Source organism: Papio anubis, chromosome 4 (assembly GCF_008728515.1).
Source record: "Papio anubis isolate 15944 chromosome 4, Panubis1.0, whole genome shotgun sequence".
NCBI classification, from domain to species: domain Eukaryota; kingdom Metazoa; phylum Chordata; class Mammalia; order Primates; family Cercopithecidae; genus Papio; species Papio anubis.
The window spans coordinates 92,395,471-92,409,031 of NC_044979.1; the positions used below are offsets into that span (position 1 = coordinate 92,395,471).

At 37.9% G+C, this 13,561-nt stretch overlaps 1 protein-coding gene across 1 annotated transcript in view; it reads right to left on the reverse strand.

Annotated features, from left to right (window-relative positions):
• The window catches only part of RAPGEF5 (Rap guanine nucleotide exchange factor 5), a 240,670-nt gene that overhangs the window by 147,392 nt on the left and 79,717 nt on the right, over window positions 1–13,561 (reverse strand). Inside the window, exon 7 of the mRNA XM_021935958.2 lies at window positions 3,758–3,806. Within this exon, the coding sequence (XP_021791650.2) occupies window positions 3,758–3,806 (49 nt within the window). The remainder of the gene's footprint in view (window positions 1–3,757; window positions 3,807–13,561) is intronic.

Genomic DNA, 13,561 nt, shown 5'->3' on the forward strand with positions numbered 1-13,561 from the left:
TGATACTGTACTGTAGTTTTGTAAAATGTTACCATTGGGGGAACCTGTGTAAAAGATACTCTGGATCTGTCTGTATTATTTATTACAATTGTGTGCAAATCTACAGTTATCACAAAAGAGCATACATAAGATGATCCTTTTATTAAATCAGCAGCATATTAATATATAATATATAATATCTGTATATTAATTTTAAAAAGTTTGGTGGCCACGTGCGGTGGCTCACACCTATAATCCCAGCAGTTTGGGAGACAGAGGCGGGTGGATCACCTAAGGTCAGGAGTTCAAAACCAACCTGGCCAAAACGGCAAAACCCTGTCTCTACTAAAAATACAAAAATTAGCCCGGTGTGGTGGTACATGCCTGCAGTCCCAGCTACTAGGGAGGCTGAAGCAGGAGAATTGTTTAAACCTGGGAGGCAGAGGTTGCAGTGAGCCGAAATCGCGCGACTGCACTCCAGCCTAGGTGACAGAGCGAGACTCCATCTCAAAAAACAACAAAAAAAAAAAAAAAAGGAAAAAGAAAAAAAAATGGAAATAGCCAAAATACAAAGAATTAAAATTAAAATTAAAAATTAAAAAATGTTTGGAAATAAATAAAACAAGAGTATTAGTGGTTATATTGGTGAAATGATACATAACTGTTAAATTTCTTCTTCATACATTCATGTATTATAAAAGATTTTTTCAATGAGTATGCTCTACTATGATAGCAAGAAAAAATAAACGAAGCTATTTTCATCATGAAAAAGAGAATACATGCTATTGTATACAACTTTTTTCACTGAAAAAATAACTATATAAATTCTTCCAAATATCATTTTAAAAGCTGTTTAATATTCCAGTGCACTGATCTATCAATTTTATTATTTCCTTATCATAGGGAATTAAGGATTGTTACCACTTTCTGTTTAAAAAAAAAAAAAAAAAGCAATGCAACAGATATTCTTCGATCTTAATCTTCACATGCAACTCTGATTATGTCTTACAGCCAGACCTCCAGTCATATAAACCTATTGGATTATAGAGTTACTGGAATATACTGAACAACTGCTTTTCTGAAAAACTATGAATTGATGTCCCCATCATAGTATAAGTGTGTGAGATCACTTTACTCTGTCCCTGAGAAGTTGTCAAAATTGTATTCACATTCCAAGCTCCACTGATCAAATAAGTAAGGAAAACAGACATGCTAATCTCATACAGTGACATCACAACATAATAAAATTGACTTCACACCAGTCTTTGAGATTATGCAATCTAATATGTATGGGTCTTGCTTGCTCATCTTCATCTCCCTTCACCTCCAGAAAGTTGAAACTTCTTCATCTGACATTGCAAAGCTACCTCTCTCAGCCTCATTCACTTGCCTCCTTGCAATCTCTCAAACCCATCTGACACAATGTGTCTGTCCAAATGCTCTGTGGATAGCCACAGGGCTCTCTCTCTCACTGACTTTAGGTCTTGGCTCAAAAATCTCCAAATTAGAGGCTCTCCCATCCCACTCCGTGTAAATCAGCCACCCCCTTCTCCAGCCTCCCTAACTGTGTTTACTTGCTCTTTCTCTGGCAATGACGTGCTGTAAGTTTTTGATTACTTCTCTACTTTATTCTGAAAATTTAAAAAATCAAATCCTATCCTTCAAGACACTGTCATCCCAACTTGTACAGACTATACACTTATCTCTTTATCATGACCCAAGAATCAAGATCAACTCCAGCAGAATTTATTTCTAGGTCGTCCCTCCTACAATTTTTTTTTTAGAGTTACTTTTAAAATAAATAATAATTGTACATATTTGTATGGTACATACTTTAATACATGCAAATATTGTGTAATAATCAAATCAGGGTAGTTGGGATATCCATCATCTCAAACATATACCATTTGTATTGAGAGCATTTCAAACCTTCTTTTCTAGTTATTTTGCAATATATAATACATTTTTGATAACTATAGCCACAATACTGTGCTATTGAACAGTAGAGAATTTACTCCTCTAACTGTATTTTTGTACCCATTAACCAACTCTTCATCCCTCCTACCCTTGCCAGCCTCTAGCAACCATCATTCTACTCTCCATCTCAACGAGATCAACTTTTCTTGCTGCCACATATGATTGAAAACATGCAGTATTTGTCTTTCTGTGCCTAGCTTATTTCACTTAACATAATGTCCTCCAGGCTTATCCATGACCCTACAAACGACAGGCTTTATTCTTTTTCATGGCTGAATAATATTTCACTGTGTATATGTGCCACATTTTCTTTATCCATTTATTTGTTGATACATACTTAAGTTGATTCCACATCTTGCCTATTGTGAATAGTGCTGCAGTAAATACGGGAGTGCAGGTATCTCTTTGATATACTCATTTCCATGGGATTGCTGAATCATATGGTAGTTCTATTTTTACATTTTTGAAGAACCTCCATACTGTTTCCCATAGTGGCTGTACTAGTCTACATTCCTATCAACAGTGTATGAGAGTTTCCCTTTTACCACATTCTTGCCAGCATCTATTATTTTTTGTGTTTTTGATAATAGCCATTCTAGCTGGGATAGGAGAAATCTCAAAGTGATTTTGATTTGCATTTCCCTCCTGCAAACTTTATTGATGTCCTTTCTCTATCCTGGCCTCCACCTCTGCAAATATAAATAATGCTGTTCACTGGGAAGCCTTATTCAGGCCACCCTCTGTTCAATACCCAAGATTGCTATTCCTTGCATCCTCCTCCCCACTACCTTTATAGCTTCCAGTCTCTATGTCCTCAACATCCGCCAAACCAACAAAGAAAGTAACATGAATGTAATAAGCTAATTCACACTAAGGTCTGTTTGGTTCAAATAGTAACTAAGAAAAAATCAAATTCTTAGGGTTTCTAACTGGAAAAAGAAAGATATAAAATGTACAGTTTGTGTTCCTGAGACATTTCCATTCCATTTTATTTCTTCAAGTTTGGTCATCACTTTTATTTTGTCATAGTCTTTCCGCCTGAAATGTTTTAGTCTAGTTTAACATTATCCAAGAAGTACATCCCTTCTGATTTTCATTCCATTCAGCACTGACCTCCTCCCTCCGAAGGGAGGAACAGCAAAGGATGCCTCCTACTGACATTCCTCCCATCTAAGCAAGCATTTTTCTACTTCAGTGAGTCTCCATTTCATATTGAATTCTAGCAGACTATGTTTTTTCTCCTTTAAAATGTATTTGAAAGCCCCCTTTTCCTTTCCACATGTTACTTCCACAGATTATATCCTATAGGTATGAGGAATCAGGCCTATCAATCAATCCTAGGAGTAATGTTTGCTTTGAAATGTCATTAAGCAATTCAATTATTTTTGGAAGGAACTACTTTGAGTTTTTAAAGCCTTATAAAAAAGACCACCTCTATAGTATCCATTGTCCTTTGTCATTAAGATACATAATACAAGGTGATTGGCTTACTTTGTCATGTACCTAGATCCTTATATGGTTGCAATGGGCTACAAACATATTTTTAACTTTAAATTTCATTTTTTCTTGAAATCAAAAATAGATTAGAGCAAAGCAGTGACACTTTATCTTAAAAAACTACATATAACATCCTGTGCTATTCTGATGGTAGAACAAATGATTTTTAAAAACAAATGGGGATAATTCTTTGCATTCTACACCACAACTTCCTGAGATACACTCAACTGCACACTACCAAATGATATGTGAAATACCCCCAAAGAATTAGAATCTTCCTCCAGCCCCACAAAAGACAACTTACCAGACTTCCTTGCTTTCAAAGCAATCACAGCTGCTAGCTCTCTCTGCACCTAATAAAATATTAGGGGGAAAAATCAAATTAGAAGAAGAAAAATGTAGCCATCAAAAGCAGTACTTTGTTTTTAGATATGCAGCCCAAATTCAGAGCTGTTGCAATTAAACCGAAGTTTGCTGCCAGCACTTTTTTGATTTTTGCTTGTTTTTAGTACATGGAAAAACCTCTGCATAGGAACTTTTAGAAGAATCATATTGAATTACTTTTTTAAAAGTTAGACAGTTGCCAGAATGTATATATTGTAAAACACTGGTATTTACACTGTGACGATGGGAAGTACCTAAAAAGAAACTATATAACATTCAGATATAATGCAATTATGAATTAAATTATTAAAATATACATGATACCATAACAAAGATTAAATATTATTTACCTCTCAAAGATGCTAGTTTATACAGAAATTCTAGTAAAGTTGATATAGGTAATCCTGGTTTAATCGGACCTCTGCTCAAATATAATGAATGTTCACTGCAAGCCTGACAGGTTTACAGCAACTATTTTGGATAACATGCCACATAAAAGCAAGCATCATCAATGCATAGGGCAGGTGAAATGGGTATAGACTAGATGACCTTTAAAATCCTAAATGTCTTAAACCCTACTTACTTGTCCAAAGTTTTTAGCACTTAATCTCACTCTCATCTTTCCCACTTTGAACACTGAAATCCTTCCTTGAAAACATTTTCAAAGCAGAACACGAAACAGCAACAAAAAAGATAAGCACAGTCACTTTCAAAGATAACATGAAGGTATCAATAAAAATTCCATAATGAGGAAGATCTCTCCTCTTCAGGACACAATCTCTTAAGCTCAGAAGTTTGTGTGTTCAGGTGTTTGGAACTGGTGATGGTCGGGTTTTTTTCGAGGGATGGGGGTATCAGGCAGCTGAATATATTGCAGTAATGACACTTTAAAGTGAGAACAAGGGAGTTCAAGGTTAAATTGCAGATTTGCTATTCAAATTAATGTAATCTACATTCATTTACTGGAAGGCAAGTGTAGCAATATGCTAGACCCTGAGACTCCACCGAGGACTGCTTTGTCAATGGCCAGGGCATTATCACCCCTGCAGAAGGCAGTCTGTCCCATGTACTGTCTTTATTGCCATGCTTTCCCTGATGGGCTACGTGAAAGCTATTCAAAAACGCATAGTCTTAATTTAGCTGATTCTTTGACACCTTAAGATTCTCTCAGGAAAATTACACAGCAGTGAGAAGACAATCAGTTCTTCTCCAACCTTAAGAGTTTGAGCTCTGAAAATGCTCACGGTTGGAAAGTTTACAGTTAAAGAACTCAGCGGGAAGAGTACTGAGGCAGACAGAAGTGATGAATGACCACAAGAAAACCTTTATAAGTACTGGTATGTGTACTCAAATAAATTTAAAAAGCATCCAAGTAAAAATATCAATTACTGCATATTTTACATATTTTAAATTGTTTGTAAGGTTTATTGTAGTATTACCAGCCCTTTTTAGGATTTTCTTCATTCAGTGTCACAAATATTTGGGGTTGGGATAAAGAGGCAGACTATAAACATTCACAAGGGTCTTGTCAATGGTTTCCAGATTCTATGACCTCCCAGGGAAAACGCCACTGTGGCACACACGCAGGGAGAAGGCAAAGATGGAAAATGATGCACGAGGTGGATCACTTAATTTGTTCACAAAGGATCAAAACCAGTCATCTCCAGCTTCCTCTTTTAATTTTCCACACCTGAAATCCCTTTATGGGATTCTCAGTTTTTCCTTTTCCAATTAGAAAATGATGCCCAAAATAGAAACAGCTCAGAAAAGGAAAGGATTATATTCCCACCAATGTATAACACTATAGCTTTTCAAAGAATTGACAGAGAAAGAAAGGAAAGAATGAGATGAGCAAGCAAAAACTGGAGCATTTCCAGGGCACTGGGAGGGTGAGAGATGGGCAGCGAGAAAGGCACAAAGAACTTCACAGTTCAACTTAGAACCTAGGCTGCTTTTTAACATAAAATAAATGAGATTACTGTACTGTATTACACCACATCCACTGAACCTCTGCCATGCGAGGATACGAGTATTTTACGCAAAGTAGGATGTAGGATAGCTTCTATGTTTCTGCACTAGGAGGGAAAAAGGTTTTGGCAAAACAAAACAAAACAAAATAAAACCCAAAGATAGGTTAGTCTTCCTACAAGACACAAAGGGAAAAGTACTGATCAAGCAGAGCACACACTGGGTAAGATCCCTTTTATGTTGCTGTAGGATCTTCACAGTTCTTGTTTTTTTAAATGACCTAGCAATCAATCAATCATTTAAAGTTGTGTGACTAATGCCTATATTTTGGCTGGAAACTCCACTGAGGCAGAGACCTGTTTGCCTTTTCTTCACATTATCCTGGGGAATTGACACTCACTCATTAGCCCACAAGAGGTGGCTAAAGAGACAACCCTATTTATACAAAGACAGAAGGAGAAAATACAGAAAGGACCCAGGGGAGAGAAAAAACTTCCCAAGGGAGGACAATGAAAACTCAGAGAAGGCATGTCCTTGGCATAAGCTACTCCCAGCAGAAGTCTTCAGAACATGTTAGAAGGATTCAAAGTTGTCCTTTGCAAATAACTGTTAGGTTTATATGAAACTGAATTGAAAACCTTAAACTCTGAGGAATTACATAAACAGGGACTACACTTTTCTTCGTGTGCTAATAAGGGACCTGTTGGCATTGGAAAAGAAATGTCATACTCCAGTGCCAGTGGAGCCTTCAAATAACTGAGGCTCTGGCTGACATTCTGACCACAACCTCCTGAGACACCCTGAGCAGGAACTACCTAGCTAAGGTGCTTCCAAACTCCTAACATGTGGGGGATCGGTCAGAGAGGTGCGAAAAACTACAGGGAAAGGTCACAAACCTTGTGAAAGGTCGGAAGGTTTTGCACAGCCCGGGGGGGGCGGGGGCAGAGAACAGGTGAAGGCAGCTGTTCTATAACCCTGAGGCAGAGGGCAAGGAGTAGGTACAAAGGACTGTGGGGGAATTTATCTTAAACAAGCTTGTTTACTTATGCTGACCAGGAATTGACCTTTGATCATCTGTGTACACCTGACGTTCCCTGAAAGGGGAACAATGAATGTTAATTACCTACAGGTTGTGTTGGCTCCAGGTTTTCCGCATTGCGCCTGTACTGAATAAAAGCAAGCAGCTTCAGCTTCTCAGGGGTACTCTCTGGCCACTAGAGCCAGGCAGTCACCTAGGTGCTCTTACACTGCTTACCTGTGTCTGAGTACTCCTTTCATCCACCTGCCAAGGTCTGTGGGACAGACCCAGTACTAACATAATAAATACACGTTGTTTCAAATCTCTAGATTCTGGAGTCATTTGTTATGCTGAAGAGTCTTTTATCGGACAATGATGATTTTTCTACCGTAATCTAACTGTGTTGTTGGCAAACCTGAGTTCCTCTCACCATGCCCAAAATAGAGCCACTGTTAGGTTAGGCTTGAGAAATATACCAAAGGTAGAACCATGTTCTGATACTGGCCATTGTTTCTATTCGATGAGGATACAAAACCACTGCCCAGGTCATTAGAAAAAAATGCATTGTTCTTAATCTGACAGAAACAGTAAATTATTAGCTTGGCTTTTCCTATCACAACCCTTCCCTACTATAATCCATAACTCCTTTTCAAAACCCCCTGGGACTAGATGTATTTCAGAATTCAAAATTTTACATATTTCAGAAAGGTATCTTAAGTGAGGTCTGGGGCAGCAACTTGTAGTCAGATACATTAATATTTCTTCCATGAGATGCATTACTATTCAAACCAAATGGGATAAAGGAAGACTAGAAAAAGCCTAGAGTTTTGCCACCAAATACGTTCAGTTTTTTATTTTGCCACCAAGTTAGTTATGAAGAACTTTCGTTTTTCAGAGTTTTTATATTGTAGGACTGTGAATAAGGGACTGTAAACCTCTACTAGTTTTACATTAAAGTTTCCCTCCCTCATCTTTTTCTCATGTTTCTTCTTTTCCAATTGCTATTTGGTCACTACTTTTTGTCTGCTTACTAGGAAGAGCTTTCTTTAAATAGCTTGAGTTTTCATCTAGTTCAGCAGTTCTCAAACTTGACTGCACATTAGAATCATTTGGAGAGGTTTAAAAAAATACTGATATTTGGGCCTCAACTAAATGAGAATCTCGGGAGAGAACCAGGCGTCAGTGTGCGTTGTTGTTTCCAAGCTTCCTAGGTGATTCCATTGCATCCAGGGTGAGAAATCACTGCTCTATTCAACAAGTATCTTACTTTCTCCAAGGCCCCATATTTCGACCTTCATTTCAACTGACAATTTTTAGTCTGTACTTTGTCCTCCTCTAATTTAATTCATTTGTAAAGGAACATGGCCTTTACTGTATTTAGATATAAAATTATGCTATAATCCAATCAAATAAGATTCACTTACTATAGTAGCAGTTCGACAGACAAGATTTATTCAAGTACAAAGAAAATTGCAAGGAGGCTTTTTAAGAAGCTTCAAGTTTAATTTAAAATATAGTTTACTCAACATAAAACAACTATGCAATTCAAAACACTTGCAGCTGACAGTTATATTTGGCCTTGTAAATGTCTAAATAGAGGATGATTAAAGGACTGATAAAACATATCCCAAAGTTTTCCCTCTCCCCTAGTTACCCATGAGAAACTAGAGTCAGAAACGTGTTGAAATGTTTTGGCTTTCTATCTTGGATAACCAGCATGGCTGTTCACAAAATAGCCTTGACATTCAGTGAGAATCAGAGTCAGTCTTACGTACAGTATTCTGTCTTCTTTTTCCTCTGGCACTTTAATAGTGCCTTCAGTCTTAAAATCCAAAGGCTACTGGACCTGTTTTGCATCAAAGCTAAGACCATACAAACTCTGAGTGATAGAGAGTTCTCCGTGGGAGAGGTTAACTGAGAAGACATGAGCAGGCTTCCTGGAAGAGGAGGCCCTTGAAAGCAAGGTATGAAGCTCAATTAGAAAGTCAAGGAAAGTCGGGCTGGACGCAGTGGCTCACGCCTGTAATCCCAGCACTTTGGGAGGTCAAGGCAGGTGGATCACGAGGTCAGACTGACAAACATGGGGAAATCCATCTCTACTAAAAATACAAAAGAATTAGCCAGGTATGGTGCGCGTATCTGTAATCTCAACTACTAGGGAGGCCTAGGCAGGAGAATCACTTGAACCCGGGAGGCGTAGGTTGCAGTGAGCGAGATCACACCATTGCACTCCAGCCTGGGCAACAGAGCGAGACTCCGTCTCAAAAAAAAAAGAAAGTCAAGGAAAGTCATTTTGAGAGGACAGAGGAATACTGGCAAAGGTCTTAGTTACCAAAGGCTTTTCCTATCACAACCCTTCCCTACTATAATCCATAACTTGTCCTTACAAATTAATTTTTAATAGAATTGCCAATTCACAAATTCCCTAAAGGCTTTTAGTAAATCTATTAATCTTAGAAACATTTAAATTTTGATGCCATAATAGAAATGTTTTTAAAATACAGAGCCCATTTTTCTCAATTTCCTAAACTAAATGTAAGAAGAAACATAATCTAATATTCTTCCATGTTTTCTTCCCAAAAATATACAACTTTTAAGCCATTATGCAATGTTAAGCTAGTATGGACTTCAGGAATTCTAGAAAAAATAAATAAATATGCTTCTTAATAATTGTACTTTTATTTTTTATTTTCTTATTTTTTCGAGACAAGGTTTCGCTCTGTCACCCAGGCTGGAGTGCAGTGGTACGATCTCAGCTTACCATAACCTCTGCCTTCTAGGGTCAAGCAATCCTCCCACCTCAGCCTCCTGAGTAGCTGGGACTACACGCGCCTGCCACCATGCCCAGCTAATTTGTTTGTATGTTTTTGTACTGGAATTTCAATGTTGAATTTCACAATGTTGTCCAGGCTGGTCTTAAACCCCTGACCTCAAGTGATCTGCCCATCTCAGCCTCCCAAAGTGCTGGGATTGCAGGCATGAGCCACCATGCCCAGCCAAGAAACTACTGTTCTCCAACAAATAGTTTATTTAACAGATAGTTATTTCCCCAATAACTGCTGTCATCACATCAAACAGGTATTTGTTAAGCATGCTGTGATGATAAAATGTATCTATCCTTACTCATCTGTTTCAAGGCACTTCGGGGTATCTTTTAAATCACTTAAATAGACTTGTTTAATGCAAACAAATATGCATATTAACTTTATTGTAACTGAGATAATAGCTGGCCATTTAAAGACTAATATATGTAGAAGTGATCTGAAACTAACAAAATGAACTGGAATAAAGTCTTCTACAGATTTTAAACGTCTATTAAGTCTGCTACGCATACACCTAATGTGATAGAGGTTCACATTAAAAAGATCTGATAGTTGAGTACAAGTATACTATGAGTTAATGGGAGTTGGATTACTTACAATGGATAACACTGTTTTTAGGAATATTGCTAGAGGTATGACATTCAGGTCACACAAAAAAAATGGACTCCAGAAAGATCAATATCTGGATTGTATTCAGTTTTGTTAAGGTCCATGAGGAGTAGACAGTATCCACAGGAGAATGGCCAGAAGATAGTCACCTCCTTGTAGCTCAACTTGACGAACACAGCCATCCTCATTTACCTCATCCTCTCTGCACGATTTGACTATTACTCACTCCCTTTTTCTTAACCATTGGGATTTCATGGTATCCCATGCTCCAGGTTTTCTCCTTCCTCTCTGGCTACTGCTTCTCTTCTCCAAAGGCTCCCCTTCTCCTTTGCCTTTTACAAAGACTTTGAAATGCCTTAGTGATTTATCCTCAACCCTCTTGACCTTCTTCTCTTTCTATTCACTCACATGACTCCAATTATATTTGCATTTCCAGCCCATATTTCCTCAGCCCTAGATCCCCACAGCCATCTACCTTCCAGACCTGAAAGTCCCACTTAGTGGCTCAAACTCAACATTTCCAAAGGTGAGTTCACTTTTTCTTTTTTTGAGACTGGGTCTCACTCTGTCACCCAGGCTGGAGGGCAGTGGTCCAATCATGGCTCACTGCAGCCTCCATGACCAGGGCTCAAGTGATTCTCCTGCCTCAGTTTCCCGAGTAGCTGAGAAGACAGGCACATACCACCATGCCTGGCTAATTTTTTTATTATTTGTAGAGATGACAAATTGCTATGTTGCCCAGACTGGTCTTAAATTCCTAGGCTCAAGCAATTCTCCTGCCTCAGCCCCCTAAAGTGCTAGGATTACAGGAGTGAGCCACTGAACCCAGACTGAAGTCACTTTTTTACCACTTCCGCTACACTCCACAAATCTGCTCCATGAATGGCACCATCAGACACCACAGTCCCAAATCAGGAAGTAAGGTACCCCTGATTTAGCTCAGCCCATCACTGTCTCCTACTCAGGCCTCTGTCTCTAATTTTTCTCTCTCCATCCCATATCATTCTCTACTCTTCAGTCAGACTAAATTATCCTAAAATATAAATTTTATAATATTATACCTTTTCCCAAAGAACTCTTCAAAGATTTCTCCATGACACTATGACAGAGTTCAATGTGTGATACTGCATATATAGTGTTCTTCTGGTCTGGTCTTCAGTATCATCTCTATCTCCATTCCTCCTTCCGAAATCCATGCTCCAAGCTTATTAAAATATCGCATTTGCAATTCCCTAGATGGACTGTGCTCTCTCTTTGCCCCAGGCCTTTTCACATATTCTGTCTGGAATGCCTCCCCACCTCCCCACCTGTGTGGCTGTCACGTACTTGCCCTTCAGATCCCAACTTAGGTACCATCTTCTCCTGAGTGTCACTCACCTCTCCTGTGTGAAATCCTGTTTATACTCCAATAGCACTCTATACTTGTTTCAATTATAGCACTTATCACACTCTAATGAAATCTCCTCTTTTGCTGGAGGGCTCCAAAACTAGTTTATAAGCCCACTGAAATGGACTCCTTTATTCATCATTATGACCCTGACTCCTGGCACCGTTCCTGGTACATATGTTTGTGATCAAGAACACAAGTAAAATGTTTACAGTTGTTACTGAGAAGGTGTAGGGGGAACATGATCATTAACTTCAAGTATTTCAAAGTCTGAGGTTGAAATTCAGACCAACGGAGAGAAGTTGCAAAAGGATATGTTTTAGCTCACTGTAAGAACTTTCAAATACCCAGAACTGTCCACAGTGGAAATGGTCTATTGAATTTGTGAGATTCAATAGGAGATGCTTTCCATGGGAAGGTATATATCAGAAGTGCCCTAAGGAATTTTTAAAGATTTGTTTTAAGAATATCTCATTTCCTAATCACCCCACTATCAAAAGAGAACAAGCATGTTCTCTATGGAGACCGTGGGGGTTGTTCATGTCACCTGGGAGTTGGTGACATCTGTCAGCCTGCAGTTGAATAGTTGGTGATGTTACGGCCATCTAATCCACCTGACAGAGATAGAGGTGGTGCAAATCTGAATGAATAGATAAAAAAAAAAAAAAACTGTGGGAAACCATTTCTTGTGGAAATCTCATGAATTTCATGGTACAAACAACAGGAGAAACTACAGATGTTTACAAGAACTCTGAGAAGGGCAAGCTAACGACACTAACATCTTTTCAAAAGAGCAGGTGTATGTGTGTCTTCAGTTTTCAAAGCTGCTCTTAAAACCTCTGATTGGTAATTTCTCTGAAGCCCTAACTGCTGATCAACATGAATTTCCTGATAAATAAAAATTCATATATAAAATGTATTTTAAGGGAATAAGTCTGTTAGACATTTTAATTTTTTTGTAATAAATAAAACATCATGTTTACATCATTAAAATTTTAATTTTTATGTCTCAAGTTACTTTTCTTACTGTTTTCTGGCAGACCCAGTGTATTATTCAATCTACTAAAAGCTCATAAATGATTCTCAGGTGAATTTTCATGATACAGTTTATTTAATAAAGCATCTTCAAAGCCATAACATAATTTTAAACTCATGCCTTTTTACTATGTCTTTTATTCTATGTTACACACCATTCCATACATATATTTTCCCAATCATTGTGCCCTTTGGAGGTAAGATTATAAACTATAGCAATTATGTAACTACATCAACAGTCAAGTCCCAGACATTCTAGGGATCTTCTACGGTAGCAATCTCTCATTTGTAGGGACAGATTCCTGTAGAAACTTGTAGGGATGTTACATTACAAAGACTGATACTGGGATAAACTCAGATTGGTGAAGACTGTTTCTAACTAGAAATTCTACGCATAAAAACTGCTAACAAGTGAAGCCTCCTGGAAGAACAAGATTCAGAACCCAAGATCCAAAAATCTAAAACAAGAGTACGAAATCTCTAATTATTTTATGCCAACCTTGAGAGAAGCTGTAGTTTCCTGGTGGGGTGGAGTCACAGTCCTTTACCTCATAGGATTGTTGTAAGATTTAGATGAATTAACATGTATAAATCATCGGGACTAATTGATCCGACACAGAGTAAGTGCTATTTGAGTGTTAGCTATTATCATCCTCATCACATAATTAGAATATAGTTGAGCTGAATGACAGAAGCAAGGACATATCCAGTCTTTAATTGCTTTAATATTGCATATGTTTAAGCCGCTTCTTCCACCTAAATTATAAACTCTTTCACAATCAGTATTTCCTCCATTTATTATATTTCACCTACCTAGCCCAGTCCCATTGCAACAAGCATAAAAGAGGCTGAAGCATTTCAGTGAAAAGTTGTAAACAGTGCTTA